The following is a 22,558-nucleotide window of genomic DNA, read 5'->3' as shown; positions in this document are numbered from 1 at the left end:
AGGAAGTGCATACCAGCTACTGTAGGGAGTGTAGGTAGGCCTACAACTTCTGTATGTGTACTATAGTAATAGTATCCTCGGGTCTAGTTTACAAAAACACAAGCAAAGAAACAAACAAACAAAAACAAAGTGGCTTAACCCCAACTTAATTAAGTTAAAGAATATGACAATGACAGAAAATGAGGACAGTGTACATACACAACTAGAACTTTCTACACGTATAACGTTAGATCTATTCACAATAGGCCTATGTGACATGTCTCCTTATTTGCACACGTAAGGAAGTGCAAAATCACACTCGACTTCCAAATTCTCAGTTTTTAAAGTGATTAGGAAATAGAGACTTTATGTCCCGACACCAAATCTATGCAGCCAGGTTTCTTGTACTAGCTATCTACGATAAAACTAACGTTATGCATTGTTAGACTTGAGTCTATAAAGTACTACGAGGCACTTATGAAGGATGTATGGCGGGTGACTGCTAACGTAACGCTAGTGCTACTACCCTGGACCTACTCAGTATAATTATTAGATCAGATTGTGTGAGCGAAGATATGATCCAAAGTTTGCCAAGGCGGCCGAAATTACCCTCACCTACTCTAGCAGTATAAAAAAAAAAAAAAAAAAAAGATCAGAGAGTCCTCAGTTAGGCCTACAGGTAAAAAACCCACACACTTCACATCCAATCTTCCTCTTCTGTTGTAGTTCTAAGTAATGGTAGTGGTAACTACCATGGTAGTTACCACTGGAAGTTACCATGTCGTTCAAGTATATTTATCTAGAGACCAGACCTAAAGACTAGAAGTCTATAGAATACTAACGTTACAGATCTATTTTGCTTGGCAAACCCGGAGATATAAAGGCTAAAACTAAAGAGGCCGGTCAGCGCGGGCATGCCGTGCAAAGAGCGCGGAGACACCTAGACCAATATCCATACTGGCATTGCCACTGCACTCGTGGCTTGCACACAAATGAATACAATGAATAATTATAAAAACTAGCCCTCAAAATGTGATACTGCAGTTATTTGTGCTACCATAAAATAATATGCCTCACTTACTTTGTTGCATCTCGAGTAGATTCCACTCCCTACTTCTGTTCCCCCTGTTCCTTCTTTTAGCCGGTCTCGTGCCGTGGTTTGGGCGGCCCTCGGATTTGTCAATAGTGGCTATGCCTGCTTTGCATGCGCAAAATTGCAGCGCATCGTGGTGGCCGGGGCCGGCCGTAAACCCCCGTATGCTAGCAGCTAGGCCAGCCTTTGCCAGGCGTACGTACGCGTACGTTTCCAGCAGCCGCGCCGTCATGAGGGGGCGCTGTGAAACATCAGTGATACACAGGTCGATGTTGCTTACACAAATCGTACCCACCAAGTTGCCCTTTTACATGAAACCGCGGACGAATCTCTGATCAATCCAATTTTCACACACCCTCTCTATTGTCGTAAATTTGATACGACTGAATCGTTATCTCAACCGTGGACGGTCCCCCATAGCACGTACGTCCGCGGTTAGAAGGTAGTTTTTGATGGAGTGGTCCGCGGTTGATGGCAATCACAGACGCACACACACACACACACACACACACACACACACACACACACGCACACACACACACACACACACACACACACACACACACACACATATTCCGCTCCCCACAAACACAAACTTCTACACCACTTGCATGACTTGATCCACAAGAATTCGAGAAACGTTCTTAAGAGCTTGCCTCCAGAAATCATTAGGTGTTTTGCCATTATGGAAATGAAATGGACGTTGAGAAATCGATCTGAGTGACAATACAGAACTTTTAATAAGCTTTTAGAGTGCTTTTCACATACCACTCACGCACACAAAACAGCACCGCTTATGCGATCTCAATAACTGTGGTTAATGGAAGTCTGTCTCATCCCCCCCCCCCCCGTCAGTGAATATTGGACAGGTATTGAAGCCGTCGCTCCAGCTAATAATAATCAATCTGTCAAGCATGTCAATAACAGGATAATGGTGTTTGCCCCAAATCTCGACTCGACCGAAGTGGTTGGTACAGATCCCTGCATTTCGTGCCTGTCCGGCTGCACGTCTTTTGTGTTCGCGTGTGTTTGTGTGTTACGCATATTTAGCAGACAGCGTATGCATATAACAGTATTTGGCTTGAATACCTTTTCGTTCTTGTGATTGATTTCGATCCTCACTGTAATTTCTCGATGATTAGTGTTCACCATGAAAGGTCTGCACCATGTAGAAAGTCAATGTACGAAACGGATGTAATAATGGTCCAATATTGAAGACCTAGCTCTTCTTGAACACAAATCAAGGGGTTGGCGAAACTTTGCTACGTGATCAGCTCTGACCGGAATGTTTCAAGGTACGTACGTCAGATAAGTATCATACAGTTGTTGGGTTTCTTTTTCAGTGCGTGTTCGCTTGTAGACAGCTTTGCGGATATTCTTCGATTGTTCCTACACAATAATACAGCATACTTTCTTTCATGTGCGCCCTCTTTTAGTGTGTGCAGGTAAACGATATTCCGTACACACTTCTGCGTCGAACTCAGCACACAATATCATGTCGATTATGCCAACCAGTCTGACCTTTATAGGTCCTATATAACATGAGCTCTCGGGGAAAAATTCAAATAATGCATGGGCGTGTCAAATTATTTGTTGCTCAAAGTGACAAATCAGTTCAATCAGTCGTACCTATGAACCACAATACACATCACAACAGTCATAGCTGTTGTAATTGTATGATCTACGTGTGCCGGAAGGTATTACGAAGTTAGAGTTCAAAAAATATCTCTGTAAATTTTGATGGCAAGTTATACAAAGTATAGGCCTACTTTACTCACGGTGGCTGCACTGTGGCTTAGTGGGTAAGACTCTTCACCTTAATTCGATGAAGGTCTTGAGTTCGAATCCCGTCTAGTGCCAAGATAATTGTTACTAGCTATGTCCCTCTCGACCCAGGTGTGACAAGGAATACCCGTCATTGTTAGGGTAATCATAATGGCGGGGCCCTCTGGTAGATCAGTGGTAACACTGTACAGGCTACCATTGATGAAAAAGACCATGATATCATTACCATTACCATTATTATTTTGCGATAAGAACCTTGCAATAAATTCAAGGGATAGGGCGTGTGCTTATACTTGTATATCACTCTGAAGGCGCGTCATAAGCACCAAATACATGTGGATAGAAAACGAAATTTGTTCACAGTCAAAATACCAAAGTAAAAGCCTCAAATGCCCATGTGGTACCTGGGAACTGCAGACCATATCTCAACTATGGAATTCTTGCGTGGGGTAACGCATCCAAATATTTGCTGGATTCGCTTTTTCTTCTTCAAAAGCTAGCGATCAAAATTATTAACCATGCCGGGTATTCATCTCACACAAACGCCTTATTCCAGAAAAATAAACTTGTGAAAATGACCGATTTGTTTGATTATAACTTTTTTATTTTTTTTTTTATAAATTTTCCTCAAAAGATCTTCCTGATGTTTTTTTTTTTTCACAGATGTTCATAAGAAACAATTCTGTCCACCAGTATCCAACTCGCCAAAGTGAGGCTTTTCACCTTCCACGCACTCGAAAAATTTTCGCTAAAAACACAATATTATGTATACAGGTCCAAAATATTGGAATGATCTCCCAGCAGAAGTTACAAGCTGTTTGTCATTATCATCCTTTAAGCGCAAACTCAGACAACATGTATTGAATAGCTACCAACACGCAAGTGCACTAACATTCCTTTTTATCATGCTCATGGATGTTTTGCTATACTGCTCGGTTGTTGCCATGTGAACAGACTTATGCATATAGATGTAGCTGTATGCTCTCTCAAATTCGTGCCTATCGGTGCTTTCCTTCCACTTCTAGTATAAGACCCTCGGTCGCGTCACATACCGTCATAGTTTCTCCTTCTTTCTTTTTTCATGCGGCATTGCAGTTGGCTGGTATATCACATATAGGAATTGTTGATTCATGTCTTCCATTTTCCGACACTTTCCCCGTGTATTTTCAATGGAAGCCGGAATGTTAAAACCATAAAATTATGTCGCATTCAATTTATCACTCCCTGTCAAAACTGCTATTAGAGCAACTGCTATATAGTGTGCAGCATGTGGTTTCTTGTTCTCATTTTATCATAATGATTAATTATGTGAGAAGAATCTTCTGTACCCCCTAGTATTAATTGTCATTCTCTTTTGTTTATTCTTTAGTTTGGTCTTTAGTTGTACCCGTGCTCCTCATCCTGTTCTTCACACTAGGCTTTTGTTGGGACCTACACTCAACAAGCTTTGCTTTTTAGTAGGTTCCATCGTATTTCTCTTTAGCATTCTTTTTTATTGAAAATGACACATCGACCGCTATGTACTATGTTTGTATTTCTTTTTGTATATATCCAAGCTGGACATTCTGTATTATTATATTTTGTTATATTTTATATATTTTCCATCCAGAAATACGAAAATGAAATTGAAATTGAAATTGAAATTGAAATACATTAAGACAATGCATGAATATTTCACAACCTGCAAAAGAAAAAAAAAATTATGTGCACTCGAAATGCAACAAGTACTGACAATAAAACCAAGGTTGTAGAAAAAACAAAATAAAGGAGAGATAATTACCGTTCAGCATGATTAGCAAACTGTCAGACAAGCCTTAAATAACCACTGACAAAAGCAAAGGCTATACAGATGATTGTGAAGCGAGTCGCATCTATCAATTTAGCCCAAGTGACAGGAAGTAATTTCGAAGTGGAGAGCAAATCAAACAGCAGCTTTACTCGTCATAATTACTCCCAGTCAGTAGTCCTCACTTAGAATCCACTCATAGTTTTTGACTAAAATAAGAGTCAAATGAATTCAAAGAAGCCGTGTACACGTAGTGGAAGTTTCGTCAAAATCAAATCTGATTTTCACCAAATAGTAATTGATTTGATATTCACGTATGCATAATTATTATTACACAAGGGGGCGGGGGGGGGGGGCATTAACCCTCGACGCAACCGAACGAGTACTCTCCCCTCCCCTCCCCCTGCCCCCCCCCCCCCAATCCGGGAAGGTCCTTGCTATTAAGATGAAAGGAGATGAAATGAAATCAGTAAGTCATCTCAAGAATTTTCCAGAGTGAATTCATCTTTTAATACATACTTCAATAAGGGACAATTATGGTGTGGCTTTTTGCCCCCTTCTTACTTCGCATTCTGTTACTTAATGGTGTTAATATGATGTTGAATGTTGGATAAATAATTGTATATCAAGAACGTCAGTATGTCAAAGATAAAGACCGATGTGTCTACCACCACAATTCCCTTATAATCAAGTTTAAAAGTAAGCCTCGTATACTTGCTTTTTCGGAACTGGAATTTGAAATACACACACAAAAAAAAATCACGTATGACCACGATGACGACGGCAGTTACATTCACTTGGAGGATTCATTAAAGGAGTAAAAAACTAAAGTTTTATGATTTTTCCCTCTATACCCACACTTCTGCCGTTGATAATGTTAAGGTCAGTAACCATGGAAACGCTCTCATCGCTGAACCAGTCTCTGACAAGTGAATACATCATGAACTGCTCCTACGCCTTCCTGGGTCAGTGTAGTCTTACCATCTCCATCTCTCGAGTCCTCTTCCCTCTCACACTCGTCGTCATCGTCCTCGGCATCACCGCCAACGTTCTCGTGCTCATCGCCATCCTCGCGTATCCAGAGATGCGAACTATCCCCAACGTCTACATTGTCAATCTTGCTGTCACTGACATTCTTTTTCTGGTCTTCGTCGCCGGCTCGAACAACTACGAGTACTACAGGGGAGCCTTTCAGCCTGAGAGGTTCACCACGGCCTTGTCGACATACGTGTACTACATGGAACTGGTAAGCTTTCAAGAAGAAAATTTGACATTCATTCTGTTAAAGCACAGTTGTGCGCTATAATATTATTAAGTTTGCTTTATTACCCACTGCTATCATCGGCAATCAGTTGTACCTAAGAGACTTTTGGTAGAGTGAAGAAGATTAAAAGAGATATATTAACGAGTTGATTCTTTTGATACGTTTGCGTGTGTTTTTATGTTCTGCACATAACATTTACAATCTGTACACGGTGTTTGCTTAATACATTACACATCAAGAAAATCCAATAATATGCATTTATATAACAATAGACGTTCGAGAGTATCTGTTTGTTCGTTTGTTTTTTTTTGTTTTTTTGTCTACTGTAGCAAAACATAAACTGCAACATGTTCGGAAAATCACTGTTTTTTTTTCTGTTTTTGTTTAATTCATTGCTATCACATGTACCTCTATAGCCAGCTCATTCGCAGCTTTCGTTTCCTCGCAGGTGACTGCAATGGCCACAGTGCTGATGCTTACGGCTCTGACCATCGATCGATTCCTTGCGATAGTGTACCCTCTTCGATCGCGATGTCGGACGAAAAAACGCGCCATCATCATCTGCCTCCTCGTTTGGTTATGTAAGTGTCGATTTCTATGAACAAACATCATGGGGGGGGGGGGGGGGGGGAGAATTTACTGTCCCAGCAGTGCAAACTTCCTCGCACGCTGTTCATTAGTTTTAAAATAAATGCTAGTTCGGACACACATGTTTTTGTTTTTTTTTTTTTGTCTCTAATATCTCATTAATCATGTTTATACATAATAGGCCTTCTGATATTTCCCAATAATGAAAACCAAACGATGATCTGTTACGGATGACGACCATCGCAATATCAGGACTACGAAATGATATCAACAACATGATGGCAGTTGGTGTTGATACAAATGAAGATGTCCACAAAAACATAATAGTAGACCTACTGGGAGAGGTTACGATAATTTTGTGATCTTTTTAGACGACGTACTGATTATAGTGAGCATGACTTGAAAAACAAACGTCCTGGATTGGGAATAGGGCCTACAGAATAAATCACAAGATCAAAGGAAAGTCGTTTCATGACATGATACTTTAATGCGAGTCTATGACTGTCAGGGCAATGTGTTGCAAATGTAGTACTACACGTGCGTCTGTATTTTTCATTTCGATCTCCAGTATCGTTTGGTATCGGAGGGTTCTATTTCGGAGCAGAGATTGAAGGCGACATGTTGGAATCATGGAAGGAACCTAACGCCAAATATCTGGTGACAGCTGGAACAGTTATCATTTACGTCATTCCAGTTGCAGTCATCCTCGTCTGCTACGTGGCCATTCTACGTGTGGTGTGGTTGAAGCGACTCAGCGATGAAAACGCCACGGCCGAAACGCGCCTAAGACGGACGCGCCAAAAGAATGCCGTCTTGCGCGCGTCCGTCTTCATCGTACTAGTGTTCATAGTCATCCAAGGACTATATAACGCTGTCTTTCTTTGGATAACATATGGCGGATCGCGCAACGTTCATCCCGCCACTGTAGTGATCATATTCACAGTGGCTCAGAGTTTGCTACACTTGAACAGCCTTATAAATCCTTTTTTATACGCGCTCTCTCACGAGCGTTTTTACCGCAACATTTGCCACGCCCTCTGTTACGTATGTGTCGTCTGTCGCCGGCAGCGGGAAAAGAGAACCAACTCGACTATTGTCGATGTAGATTCAAAGAACAGCCGACTGGCTGACCGCCAACCAGAGCCAGTAAAAGGCGCGTTTTTCCCGTCACACAATATCAACAGCGAAGAACACTCCACTAAGTTGTGAATTTAATCGAGTTAATGTTGTTAGCACAGGATCATTGTGATAAGTCAAATGTGGAAGGATTCGGATGTCGTAGGTCTACCAATAACTGGATGGTTGCTTTGCCCATGGAGAGTCACCTTGTGTTTGTCATTAATTACTTTTCTCCGACTGCGAAGGACACTGCGTCCGTGTCGTGCTCTACTGATTCACTTGATCTGACAGATTTTAGGATTAATTTTCTTCCGAATTAAATTTCAGAAAAAGGCATTTTCATTTGGAGATATGCTTGCAGGTCAATACGAGAACGATAAAGCAATCCCATCACAACCTCATCAAGTTTGCGTATTCCGTTTCCACAATGATATAACACCACCGTTTTACTGAAGACATGCTTGTTCCTTTCCAATCTAATGCTTGATTCTCATAACACGAATGTACTTTTATGATATTCAAAGAGGTGAACGTGAAATATGAATATGCTTTGGCCAGTAAGTGACCCTGGATTACATTTTAGCATTGCGCAATTTGTATGAAATACGTGATCATGTGTCATATGTGTCTCATGCTTGATGTGTTTGTAAGAGTAGGCCTACGTGTACGTGTTTTACAGTCACAAGCGGCGATGACCTTTGACCTCATAGAAATGTAATCACGATTCGAATTGACCCGATGCAGTCTTGAGATGCAACAGGTTGCTTGACTCTACGAATCCTACCTCAAAGGGAAATGCTTCTAAAAATCTGATCGATTTGTTATCTATTGTACAAAAACGCGATATCAGAATTGTAAATCATACTGGAAATTGATTATCCCACACGAATGAACTTTTAATGAGTAGCAAAATCTTGAAAATTTCTGTTTTTTTTTCTATTGCAACGTTAGCCTGTTTGTGTTTCAGTTTTCAACTGGCCAATTTACGCAGGCCCCATCATATTTCTCGCATTATGAACATAGCTCAACTCTGATGTGTAAAAACTTGTGTTTATACCAAGACAAACTTTTATGTTTTGTATAATTTTTGAATTCTATAATTGTAATTTTTGTGCTATTTGTGAGAAATATGAAAATAAATTGAAACTGAAATTGAAAATATCCTCTTTACGGATGAGGCATTCCGGCCATTTAAACCTCGACAACATCGACCAATTTGAGCATTAAAGTCAATCAGTCGGTCTGTCTGGCTGCCTGTTTCGTCTATACTTCTATTGTACAGTTATCTCTTTTTCTTTCATGAAATAATAAGTAGGCCCTACACATTCTTTTAACCTGAAATTGAGATGTGCTTTTGCAAATGTTCTCTCTGGAAAACGTTCTCTTTACAAGTAACTGTGATTTGACATTAAGTTTTATGTAGAGCTACCATCTATACAGGGCGGTACATAACCAGAGAGCTTTCAAAATGCAATGAATTATCTTTTTTTTTTTTTGAGTAGCTGTGTAGTTGTATGGTCAATCTTAATTGTACATAGACAAAAAGAACTATTATATATATATATATATGTATTGAAAATTGCTGAGTGAATCAAATTGTCGAAAACTGATATTCTCAGAAATTCTAAAACGCAAGTTCAATTGAATTGAATTGAATTCATTTCCCATTTCACTTATAGCACAAAAGAGAACACGCGCAAGTTTGGAACATAAAAACAAATAAATAACAATTGACAACAAAGGTGTACTTAAGCGCGACAATAGGAGCTAGACAACAAGTGAAACTCAGGCCCACGAGCTCCGCCTCGACACTATACAGGAAAAAAACAAAACAAAACCCAAAAAGGTCCATAACCTCGACAGTACGTACATTGATTATTGATTTTGACAGATGGCGCTGTATATCCTGTCGAGCTCGTGGGCTCACGTCACGACACTCCTTTGCAACCCAACTCGTGGGATGGATGACTCGTGGGCAGTGTGATTAGTGGGCCGTATGACTAATGGGTTGTATCATTGGTCGGTGTGTAGCTCGTGACGTGCAAAATGTATATATATACACACTGTATATATATATATATATATATATATATATATATATATATATATATATACGTGAACAATGTATGCCCGCGGAAAAAAATAGCTTTAAAAACATATTACATAATCAGCCATCATTTATATTCAAAATTATCATCATCATCAGAGTAATCTGCTATTGTCAGTAAATGGGCCTATACATACTTTTATTACTTCCAAATAACTATATAAGGAAACACTCCTAGAACGAATGATATTATTCAAAATCAGAATAGATAAGCCCTCATGTTTGAAATAATGCCCGTCAATTACTGTATGTTCAGCTTGATGACATGCACTCATGTTCCTCTTCATATAAACCCAAGCTAGGTTGAACTCCACAAATATAACAATAAATTCCCGTCCTATTTTGAATTAGAACTCGGGTCCCTTTAGCAACTGCGGATTTGCGTGATTGTCTCAGCTACCACATTGCTCGTGTAAGATATTATTTATGCGAATCTGCAATTAAAAGTGATTCTGTTGTTGCATTCTTCTTATCGCTTTCAAACTACTTTTCCTTTTCACTTCTTCACCTCACCATATGGTAGATTAAAGATTTGATGTACTCTTAATTTCTCACACTAGGCACAGTTTTCTAGCAGTTTTCGCGATCGGTGTCTGCCGGGGTAGGGTGTGCTGCAACATCGTCGTTCCGATTGTCACAAACCTCGACAAGCACTAAATACAACAGGATTCTCGGCACGCTCGAGACGATTGGCTAAAGAAGAGACAAGATGTACATTACTCCACACGACAGGAAAGTCATATGAGACCAAACAAAACTTAATGCAAGAACTGAATGAAACAATATTATTGAACATAATTCCTGTGAAATGAAGACGCAAAAGTGATGTTTCCGCTATCGGAACTAATGTAGTCTCAGTCATGTCTCTCCGATTACGGATTTGTACTTGCTTTGAATATTTGTTTCTTTTTTTTGTAATCTGGTATGGCAACGGGGATTTTATCTCAAGTTGACCAGCGGGACGCTAGAATTTACAGGGCAGGGACATGCGGGGGGGGGGGGGGAAGTCATCGTCGTACCCTGTGCTGCCACGCCGTTTTGAAATCAGTACTAATGCATACGTCTAATAGCGTGCCGTAAAACAAGTAAAATTGCCATCACTCTGTTTGAGATGACACCATGCAACTATGCAATTCGAATTAAAGCAACTTTGATAATAGTCGTTAACTGTATTGTTACACTATAACTATGCCTATTAATATTGTTGCCCAAACTTCAGTTTTACAATCTGATGTTTAAAAGTATGGAAAACAAGGAAATATCGCAGCACAGATTTGGGCAAACGCTTGATCTTTCTTTAGATCTTTTGATCCATCTAATAGTGAAGTAGGTTAAGAAGCATACTTTTATTTTTTTTTTAAATATATATACTGAACTAAAGATGTATGATTGATATATTTTGTCAACTTTCTTTTTTTTTTTCGACAACCAAAATCAGCGTTTCCCACGAATACGTATTAAAATTGAACGTTCATTGAATTCGTTGACGTTGCGGGTAACGTAGGAAAAAAAAACCACCTCCACCTTACATTTATTATTAATAGCTGTAGGACCTACATTAACTAAACTAAACAGAGCTACTTTGCAAACACGAAGAATAGTCTAATCACATTAAACCACTTAAAAGAAGCTTTGGATTTTGTACCATGCAGTTAATTTTGAATTCATTTGATAACGAAAAAAAAAAACCTAGAAAATCCTTTTCAAAATAAATTTACGACGCTTCTCAGAAAGGGCGATCGGCAAATGAATATTGAAAATCTACGGACTAGAATAAGGTATTTTAACCAATGATGCGTAGATTTTTTTTTTTTTTTTTTTGGCAGAATTTTCAGAAATACCGTCATTATATCAGGATGAAAAACATAAGTGTATTGCAATTATCACTTCATTTAGTTTGGCTAGCGCAATGACCGCTGGGTGGAGAGTAAATGATATGATGTAGCAGCAATTTGATTATTTGAAATATATTACACTTCAATTTGTAAAATTAATTCTGTGTTTTTTGTTTTTTTCTTTGGGGGGGGGGAGATTTAAATTCTAATCTTACATTGACATAAGGTTGTTGTTTTTTTTCTTCAATATTGCAATACAGTATTATGTCATGTATGTATTACGCTCCGAAGACGACTAGGCTGAAACGCTCTCGACATAATTTACAGTTTTTCCTTCTGTTCCTTCACTGAATAGTGCTGCCCTCGCCTTTCCTTTCTTTGAAGAAAATAGCTCTCCTATTGCCGCGCGGAACTGTGGGTAACGAATGGTGTATATGATCGGGTTTGCGCAGGAATTTCCGAAGGAAAGGACAACCAAAGTCATGTTTAAAGGGCTGTATAAGTACGAGTCTGGTAGCAATCCTAAGTTAAAGACGAAGTAAAAACATTGCGATGGACCCCAACACAGGATGAAGACGAGAACCACGATAAACAGCATCTGTAAGACGCGTTTCCTGGCTGCTAAATGTCTAGCCGACGGGTTTGATCGGCCTTCTCGACGGAACACCTGGGACTGGCGGAACAGGGCGTGGGCCGTCATTGCCTGGATGGTAAGTGACATCAAGGCAGGTAAGACAAAGAGGACAATAATTACAAGGGAATTGCCCATCATACCCATCATGGCGGTAAACATCTGGAGGATCAACCACCAGGACCACACTACGGCTTGCCAGGACCATCCAGGCAACGTCCGAATGTTGGGACTGATATCAGACCCAAATCCGTTAGTGTAGTTAGGCGCCACAAAGTCCGGAAAGACAGCTCCTGTAGACGATGATTTCCCTTCTACCGTCGTGGTCCAGGGATGTCTGCTCCCGAACTCATCTCCAGGGATATGCGTTGTAACCTCCACTTCAAACATCGCAACATTATGCGTAAATATGTTATATCTTCGAGTTTCGTTACCGGCTGATATTGAGGCGTTGTATATGGTTCGACTGCTTCCCACTCTTTCCAAATACGAAAGCAGAATTACCAGTTGAATGCTGGTGAATGTCGTAATAGCAGCCGATACCATGGTATGTGTATGTCCTGGGGAGAACAGACGAACGTGGGAGTAGAAATGTAGGATATCGCTGGCAAACAATAACTCGTAAATAACGTGTTTGCTCATCTATGAATTTATATAATTTGTCACGACCTACTAAGCAGGAGACCTCTGAGCCTGGCAAAGAATGAATACCTCTGGGAAATGATAACATCATACTATTTCAAACGTTGAACTACAGCAGTTAACTTCTATAAAGGTGTTTCTATGATAAGAATTCATGTTCGTTTGAAAAAAAAAAATGGTGAAATAACTTCATAAACACTCTGGTGGCTTTTGCTGCAAATCTACCAGAAGCTTATGATCTCTTCATATCAAAAAGTCAGATTTCTTTGCAAAATAGATTTCGCCTACACTATCAAGCAGATAGTATATATTGACATCTCCAACGTTCTTTGTGAAAAGGTACTAGTAATTTTTATTTCATCATCACATACATGCCATACTATCCCCTAAAACTTAATTCTGGTCTGAGCTCATAGATATTAACAGTGAACAGTAATCAGGTGTATGCAGTGGATGTTCAGTGTCCTATCCGAAACTTTTGCAATTTTGACCTTCAGTAACTGTCAATGTCGCAGACCAATTTTTATCATCCTTTTAGATTAAAGCTATATATGGTCTACGAAAATTATATGTAATATTCAAATACATACATATTGCATATAATATGTAATCATATATATTTCAATGATTTTCGTTGACCGTTTTATATATTTGTACACGTATATTATGTATATTTTGGAGAAAACAACACGATACTTACTTGTTCAAGACTTGAGTTCAAATGATTTATTCCTACACGTATTAGCCGGTCTATCGTACCCTGTAAACGTCGTTACAGTTTCCCGATTTCGCAGAACTATGTCTGCACAAGTAACGCTGAAACTGCCCTATACTGCGAGGTTATCAAATGTTTTGAATGAACATGCGCATGCGCAATAAAAGTGGCCAATGACAGGTAATCAATGAGCGACGGTATCCCGTTGAAATGGACGCCTTCTCAGTTTCAAGAGAGAAAGAGCAGCTGAAGAGAGAGACAGACAGACATCCAGACAGAGAGAAAGAATAGAGGCAAGCCGAAATGCAATTTTACAGTTTTATTTAAAAGTGATATTATTTACTTCTGTTTCGTTTTGTTTTGTTTGTGTTGGTATTGAATATCCATATACATACCCCTTTAAATGATTATGCCTCTAGAAGGCTGCAAAATTTATAATATATATATATATATACATATATATATATATATATATAATTATATATATATATATATATATATATATATATAATTATACATATATATATAATATATATTTATATATAATTATGTATAAATATAAATATATAAGAATTAATGCACATACACAAAGCTTTCTAAATCGAGTGAGGAAAAAGGAAAAACTGCAATACTTGCTATCAGCATTACAACAGAAATTGAAAGAGTTGTAACCCATAAAACCATGTGTTGTCATGCTGTTATCAACTGCTTTGCATACTATTGTGGTACATAATGGTAATATTACTAGGTTAAGCGAACTTTTTATTGTAAATCAATTACCTCAAATACTACATAGTAAGAATTTGGAATAATGTGTCGTGGCAGCAGTTTGATATGATTATTTTGACATTCGAACTGCAAATAGATAACATGAAAATATGCACATTTTTATGTATATGCGTATTTTTACAAAGAAAAAGTAAAACACAGCGTGAGCTTTTGTGTCTCTGTTGTAACATGTTTGTAGTATAGTATGTAAAAGTCTGATAAATACCGTTTTTCCTCTTAAAAAACGAAAACTTGATACTCGGTCGGAACGATAGAATCCAAAGTATCAATACTCGCTTTCTAAGTCTAACCAGCGTCTTTTTCTTCTTTTTGCCCGTACGTTGTATTATGTAGTACAAAGTATCGTGCATAAATGGAGGGGGAAGGGGGGGGGGTGATCTTGAGAGAAATGTCGCAAAAACAAGACGGCGAAAAAGTATTCTCAATTGATTTTTCACTACTTTTATATCTCTTGTGATTTCTTGAAAACATATTTGCTTTTAAATATTTCTTGAAAATATATATGACAGTGGTACATCAGAAAGAAGAGAGAAGCGTTCACGTCCTTGGTGAAAAATATAAATACATTTCATTGATTGTATGTTATGAAGATGAAGCAAACGGAGATGGGGAAAGAACAAAAACACATTCCCAGAATGAAACTATCAAATCGATTTGTGAACAGGGTAAAGGAACACACCAAGAAAAAGCTCATGAGACATAGTGGAGACAAAAAGAGGGAGGGAGCGCCTTGCAACCTTCGTTTACAAAAGAAGTAAACCTTTGAGAACAAATTTTTCTCTATTTATTTACTTTTGCTTCGTCTACATCGCAGGATCGATGGAAGATCACATTCATGCATTTTTTTCTTCCGATAAAATGGGTGGAAAATTTCCATCATAACAAAATTGTGTGGTGAAGAAAACATCAATTGCATATGCGGATGTGAGGACACTGCCCTTTTCAGTCTTGTTTGGAGCAATATGGCAGCTACTGAACAATATTTCACCGGTTTTGATCAGGGGAATTGTTCTAATCAAAACGATTCGTATATCTTGTTTCTTTTTGTCAAAGCGTTTTTATCTCTTTTCTTCTTAAGTTAGGCTGTCTATTTGCAACGTCATTACCACCCTTGTAATAGCAAACAAAAACCACGCATCCAGTTGGCCGATTTTCTTCCAAGTTTGCTATCTACAAATGAATTATAAATCTGGACATGTATATTATATATTTATTGTATATTATATATTACATATATATATATATATATATATATATATATATATGTGTGTGTGTGTGTGTGTGTGTAGAGAGAGAGAGAGAGAGAGGAGTTCCTTTCAGCATTTAGAAAGTTTGCATATCTCTGTTATGACGATCTGTTTTTGTTTTACTGTACTGTCCCCAAACTATTGCTATCAAAGCAAAAATGGACATTTGTTAAAATCCACTTATTTGTGCTGTTCCACAGAGATTTCATAAGGTGGCAATATTTCCGTTTCATTTTGAAATGAAAGAGACGAAGCCACTTCAAACTGCAATCTCTCTCTTTCTCTCTCTCTCTATATATATATATTATAAGAGGGTGTTTTTTTTTTTTTTTTTTTTTGAGAGAGAGAGCACGAAACTTTAGATATTTGAATATTATGGTGTTCATACTTGGTCATTAATCAATCGAAGTTTCACAGCCGTTCTTTCCCTTGGACTGGATATCGCAAAATCAAATCTCTCTCTCACTTTCTACCCAGAGCTTGACGACAGGCACCAAATGACTTGATAGCTGTACATGTTACTTTTTGTGTTTTACTGAACATAACCTTGTAATAGTTTTAATGTAGCAACAGTTTATAGTGTATACCAAAGTAGGCGCTATATGCAAATCATGTTCTACTCCGGAAACGAATGATAGCTCGGTCACAATAATGGTTCGCATTTTAGTATAGTTTTTTTCTTCTTTTTTATCACATAGGCATATCGCGCTTTTCTTATTTGGTACCATTAACTCGCCTAGTCTTATCTTCTATCCGTTCTCCGTTTCTTTTTCACAAACACTGATTACTCGGGGCTTACAGCCAAACAAGCTTGCTTTCATCCAAACAAGCTTGCTTTCATGTAGGTCCCGTTATACTTGTCTTTGTTCAACCCCATTTCGATTTTCGACCAGTTATCATTACAATTATTGATGTGTTATTACCATGTATATTGTTTGTTTTTACACATTGTTTACAATGTAAAAGAACTTGCATTATTATTTCTGATGTAATATTCATATACAAGAAGTATGAAAATAAATATTGAATTGAATTGAATTGAATTGGATTGAATTGAACTGAAATCTCCTTGGGCAGTTTTCTCAAAGATTGCTACAGGACAGCACGTGGCACGTTTTGACGGTGAATTACCCACAAAGACATGAATTTTTTATTTTTTTTTTATTTTTTTTTTTTACCATCAGCATGAATCTCACAAAGTAGGGAATGTATTGTGAAATTCCGTTTTTATTTGCGCAGATTGGTGTATCAGGATCAGAAGAACATACTGGTAGTTGATTAAAAGAACATATCTAAAAAGAAAACACCAGTACCACTTCCTTTGAAATTTTGGTGGTTCGTGGCCTTCAGTTTTACAATATGATGTTTAAAAGTACGGAGTACACAAGGAACTGTTAAACAAAAAATTTAGATCTTTGTATAAATCTATGTAGTCTGAGAATGCAAAAGAAAAACCCCACACAAACAAACAAACAAACAAACAACAACAACATAGGAACAAAACAAACCAACACTCATATACAACGATGAGTACAAACATGTTTGTATACGGGTAGGTTGTTTACTGAACGAAAATTTACTGACTAATTATTGAATAATGATATTTTGTAAAATAATGTTAAAGGGATGGTATGCAGTATTGGTGAAGATGAGAATTGGGCTTTTAACTTTTTGCGAGATACCAAGAAAAGACTTGTTACGACCAAAATCACTCTGAGAATGATCGCACAAAAGAAACAATCAACTAATGTTCAGGCGGTTTATTAACAGTGATATTGTGGGTACAGACTCGTAATCGGTTTTCACATCAGTACAATAATGATCAATACCACAATTATAAGTCGGTAATGGAATCACTTACATGCATTACAGCCAATTCAATCACATAGTCCTTGAAGTGACCAGATACGATATTCGATGCACAGATGAATGATCCTTGATGCACCGACGACTGATTCCTCCGACGTTAATCCAAAGGCACAGGTTGCATTAATCCACAGTATAAATCCGGGGTAAAGTCCACGAAATATGTCCACGGCGAAACGTGCAGAATCCAAATGTTATGACGACCACGTCTAGTTGATGCGTTGAATGATGATTCACTTTATAATGTCCAGCAAGGAATCCAGCCCGTCACAGCTTTGCCGTAATAATGTCCGTTGACACTAAGATATGGAGTCTATCTCCAATGTAGGCAAATTAATTCTCTGCAGGCAAAATGTCTCCCAGGCCTTATCTCCACAAACACAGTTTGTATAGCAAGTCAGCAGGTAACACAGGACGAACTTTAACAAGTCGCTTCAGAGCCAGAAGTGACGTAACTCTCAGAGCAGAGGTGTTGGGTACTCTGCCTACCTCAGAATTTCTCCAGCTTATATACTATCCATTCACCCCTTTCTAGTACATTCTGTAATTTTCTCCAACCTGGGGCCACATACCTGAACATACTAGCAAGTCCAAATTCCAGGAATCCTGGATGACTCACTGCCTAACTATGTGTATAACATCATTGCCAAAATTAACTACCAATCACATTGGGCTACAGGGACAGTGCCTCACTCAGCCAAATATGTAAACACTTCCCAGAATATTCTGGAATGGGTTAACTCATTCTAGATTGAGTGAGCTATGCATTTCCTGTCACATGCATACATGTACTGTAGCTACATTGTATACCACATAGAAAATTCTCCACTGATCTGGTCAGCCTATATGTATACTACAAGTGTATATCTATATCATATAGAATGTTCTCCATTATTCTGGTCCACCTGTGTACATACACATTAAAACAACCATGCATACAGCCTTGATACATGTACATAACTACTTATGTGTACATTTGTGACAGACTTATGAAATAGTACAGAGCATACCATTTAAAGAGGCATTCAAAGTATGATGAAAATCGGGTTTGGCATGACTGAAACATCCAAAAACAAAGTAAAACAAAGCGATCGTAAAAAAGTGTAGGTCCCACACTTATTAGAATTGCTCTGTTTTGGATATCTCAGCCATTTCAAAACCAATTTTCATCGAATAATTGAATTCATCATGGAATTACATGCTCTTTCATATTTCATAAGAGGTTTCTCATTATCTCACCAAAAATGTTAGAAACCTGAAATTGGTCTCAACCAAAACTATACGATCCCTTTAACAACCACGCACAAAGAAAAATGAAAATACGAACATAGGATTGAATAAAGAAGTGCATTTAGACAAAAAGTATGTAAGATGTTACATAACATAGCATAGTGTGCATATCAAGAGTTAGGGTTAGGAACATAGTATACTGTGATGCTTACCTCAGCTGAAAAGGTCCGGCATATACAGCATCTTGTATTACGTACATTGCTCAAATTTAGGTCTAAATTCACTGAACGAAAGAATGCGCATATGCCGTTTGTTTGTTTGTTTATTTTTTTAATGGGAGGTTTTTGGATATTGTGTATCATTGCAGTATTCGAGGGTATAAAAGTCACCTTAAAAAAAGGGGGAAAAAAAGAGAAAGATATCACCACCTCGCATTACCGAATCTTGCATGTTGCCTGAACGTAATTACGTACAGTGCTCAAATTTTGCTCTGACTCCCCAGAAGAGAAATGAAGTCGGGGGGGGGGGGGGGGGGGGAGAGGTTTTTGAATCTTGTGTTTGAATGCAATCTTGAGGGTATAAAAAAGTACCTCAACATAAATCTTTATTAGATTTATTGATCGTAGTTGCGGGGCACAGTAATAGGATACCACCACCTCACACAACATGACCGCTTTAACAACACTGGAAACTAATCATAACTACCTTTCAATGCACGAAGATCAATGTAACCACATTTCCACGACGAAAAAAAAAAACACGTTATGGATCTTGTACCATATAGCAGTTTTGAACTGATTCGAAAGCAACAAAAATCAAAAAACATAAAGTGAAAACAAATCTCGATGATATTTCTCAACTGATATATACTTACGGCGATTCTTATTTTACCAATAATCATTTTTCCCATATGACATTACATATTACGCTTCAGAGACGCCTAGTCATCAACGCTCTCGGCATAATTTACAGTTTTTCCCTCTGTTCTCTCACTGAATAATGCTGCCCTTGCCTTTCCTTTCTTCGAAGAAAACAGCTCTCCTATTGCCGAGCGGAACTCTGGGTAACGTATGGTGTAGATGATCGGGTTTGCGCAGGAGTTTCCGAAAGAAAGAACAACTAGTGACTTGTGTAAAGGGCTATACAAGTGCGAGTCTGTTAGCAATCCTAAGTTAAAGACGAAGTAAAAACACTGCGATGGACCCCAACACAGGATGAAGACGAGAACCACAATGAACATCATCTGTAAGACGCGTTTCCTGGCTGCTAGATGTCTAGCCGACGGATTCGATCCACCCTCCTGATTGCTATCTTTACGGAACACTCGAGACTGGCGGAACAGGGCGTGGGCCGTCATTACCTGCATGGTTAGTGATATCAATGCGGGTAGCACAAAGTCCATTATGAACAAAGTTGTTCCGATGAGCATTTGGACGTCTTTGGACAGGAACGCCGGAACGCAGTGGTTTGAAGAGTTATCAAGATTTGCGACTTTAAATACGTAAGAAGTGATCATGAACCCCAGGATCCAATTCGCTACTATTACGATGACGACCCGCTTCCGAGTTACTAAATTCTTAAAATGGAAAGGATAAGCCACAGCGATGTACCTTTCCACAGCTATGGCCGTTAGGGTGTAAGTGGAAGCTTCAAATGACACCCAAAGAAACATAGATGAGTACACAACTTTGCAGTACACCTGTCCAAGAAATGACGAAGGGACCGTTAGTGCTTGAGGGAGTGGTATCATAAAGACGGACGCAAGCAGATCCGCCGCAGCCAGAGCACCAACCAGCGTGTCTGTGGAACGACACAGCTCTCTTCGGATGAAAAGGACGATGATCACAAGGGAATTGCCTACAATGCCCAGCATGGCAGTAAACATTTGGAGGATCAACCACCACGACCACGCTATGGCTTGCCAGGACCACGCAGACGACGTCTGAACGTTGGGACATCCGTCAGTGGAATTATGTGCCACAAAGTCCTGAAACATCGCTCTTGAAGACGACGATTTCTCTTTTACCGGCGGCGTGGCCCTAAGGTGTCTGCTTCCGAGATCTTCTCTAGAGCTCAGCGTCGTAGCGTCTACTTCAGGCATAGTGATATCATCCTGATCATATGACTCGCTTGAGATGATTTTCCAAAATGTACCATCAGTTTCGTTACCGGTTGATTTTGAGGCGTTGTAAATGGTTTGACTGCTTCCCACTCTTTCCAAATATGAAAGCAGCATTACCAGTTGAAAGCTCGTGAATTTAGTAAACGCGGACAATGTCATGGTCCGTTTATGCCCTGGGAAATGAAACAAGCAGGGAAGTGGAAATGTATAATATTACTGGTATAAACAGGTGGTAAACAAACGTGTTCGCTGATCTACATGCAGTGATACAATTTGCCACAACGTATACGAAACAGGAGATTTCTGGGCCTCTCACGGATAGGTAGGGAATGAATTACTCTCGGAAATGATAATATTACACTAAAGCGTCCAACTACAGCAGTTAAATGCTATATTGCTATGGTATATTTGAAGAAAGGGTAAAATATCTGTATAAACACTCGTGTGGGCTTTAATATTAAACAGATCTACGAGAATGGTATGATCTCTTCATATAAAAAAAAACCAAACAGATGAGTTAAAATTTCTTTACAAAAATATGTCTATGTTGATGATATCTTTTGATATCTCGAAAAATCTTATCTATAAAATGGTAGCTTTGATTTGGTCATCACATACTAACCCCTAAAACTTGTTCTGAGCTCATAGATATTATTAAAGAGAGAGCAGTAATCCTGTACGGTCAGTGTATGCGGCGGTTGCACTATCATCAGCGTTGGCAAATTTGACATAGAGCAACTGTCAATATCGCTGACCAATCTTATCATCGTTTAGATTCGATGTAAGTTATGGTCTACGAAAATCATAATATATAATATTCATATTTTGCATCATATATGATTTTCGTTAAGCATTATAGATATCCGTACACAATAATATATTTGGAGAAAAAAAATATGATACTCACTTGTCTTGTACAAGAATAGTATTCAAATGATTTATTCCTACACGTATCTAGCCAGTCTATGATACCGTGTTAACCACGTTTCAGTGTGACGACGAGCTTGATTTAGCAGAACTATGTCTGCATAAGTAACGCTGAAACTGCTGTACTGTTAGGTTTATCAAATACTCTGAGTAAACATGCGCATGCGTGATAAAAGTGACCAATGAAAAGTCATCAATGAACACGGGTATCACGTTGAAATTAGTGCCTTCTCAGTTTCGAGACAGATAGATAGATAGAGAAAATATAAACAGAGGCAAGCTGAAATGCATAGTCCAGTTTTGCTCAGTATATTTGTTTCTGTGTTATTTTGTTTGTATTGGGTTTGTGTTTGTATCTGTGTTGGGGGATATCAGATTCCTCTTTACTCGTGTTTTTGAAGGCTTTGAAATTCAAGTATGTTCTCTTACCAGGTAAATAAGATTAAGTAAAGAAATAGATAACGAATAGCTAAATGAGTAAATAAATACGTAAAGGGGTAGATACATAATTATTAAACAAAGCTTCCTAAATCAATCACAATAACCAATAATTGCAATAACCAGTAAAGCTAAATAAAAAGCAAGGAAAAGTTGGTTAAGGCTCAATCATGATTTATAATGGATAGGAATATTAACGATCCTATGGATTGAAATCCTCAATCATGTAAATAAATTCAAAAAGGAAGTTGAAATTGCAATACCTGCTATATCAGCATTACAACAGAAATCGAAAGAGTTGTCACCTATACAAGACTATTGTCACCTTGTTAGTAGTGCTTGCATGCTATTACATGGTGTATATGACAATATTACATAGGTTAAGTAAAATTACA

At 38.4% G+C, this 22,558-nt stretch overlaps 3 protein-coding genes across 3 annotated transcripts in view; 2 read left to right on the top strand and 1 right to left on the bottom strand.

Moving 5' to 3' along the window:
- LOC140244827 (somatostatin receptor type 5-like) overlaps positions 1 to 1,250 on the top strand; it is an 18,061-nt gene extending 16,811 nt beyond the window's left edge. Inside the window, exon 5 of the mRNA XM_072324440.1 lies at positions 1,121 to 1,250. Within this exon, the coding sequence (XP_072180541.1) occupies positions 1,121 to 1,250 (130 nt within the window). The remainder of the gene's footprint in view (positions 1 to 1,120) is intronic.
- Positions 1,251 to 5,535: 4,285 nt separating this feature from the next.
- LOC140244825 (pyroglutamylated RF-amide peptide receptor-like) lies at positions 5,536 to 7,704 on the top strand. Its single transcript, XM_072324439.1, has 3 exons — positions 5,536 to 5,889; positions 6,356 to 6,488; positions 7,064 to 7,704. The coding sequence occupies exons 1-3, from the start codon at positions 5,536 to 5,538 to the stop codon at positions 7,702 to 7,704; spliced, it is 1,128 nt and encodes a 375-aa protein (XP_072180540.1).
- Positions 7,705 to 19,616: 11,912 nt separating this feature from the next.
- On the bottom strand, positions 19,617 to 20,777 carry LOC140244824 (allatostatin-A receptor-like). Its single transcript, XM_072324438.1, has one exon. The coding sequence runs from the start codon at positions 20,775 to 20,777 to the stop codon at positions 19,617 to 19,619; it is 1,161 nt and encodes a 386-aa protein (XP_072180539.1).
- Between the last annotated feature and the right edge of the window lie 1,781 nt (positions 20,778 to 22,558).

This window comes from Diadema setosum, chromosome 21 (genome assembly GCF_964275005.1).
Source record: "Diadema setosum chromosome 21, eeDiaSeto1, whole genome shotgun sequence".
Taxonomy (NCBI): domain Eukaryota; kingdom Metazoa; phylum Echinodermata; class Echinoidea; order Diadematoida; family Diadematidae; genus Diadema; species Diadema setosum.
Note: the sequence above shows the minus strand (reverse complement) of the source record. Positions and strands in the feature narration are given on the sequence as shown.

What these genes read in the sequence shown, in the direction of transcription:
- LOC140244824 (XM_072324438.1), bottom strand. Translation starts at nt 20,777, where the DNA reads ATGCCTGAAGTAGACGCTACGACGCTGAGCTCTAGAGAAGATCTCGGA.
- LOC140244825 (XM_072324439.1), top strand. Translation starts at nt 5,536, where the DNA reads ATGGAAACGCTCTCATCGCTGAACCAGTCTCTGACAAGTGAATACATC. An exon ending in ACGTGTACTACATGGAACTG is followed by an intron (nt 5,890 to 6,355) that starts GTAAGCTTTCAA and finishes GTTTCCTCGCAG; the next exon opens with GTGACTGCAATGGCCACAGT. An exon ending in CTGCCTCCTCGTTTGGTTAT is followed by an intron (nt 6,489 to 7,063) that starts GTAAGTGTCGAT and finishes TTCGATCTCCAG; the next exon opens with TATCGTTTGGTATCGGAGGG.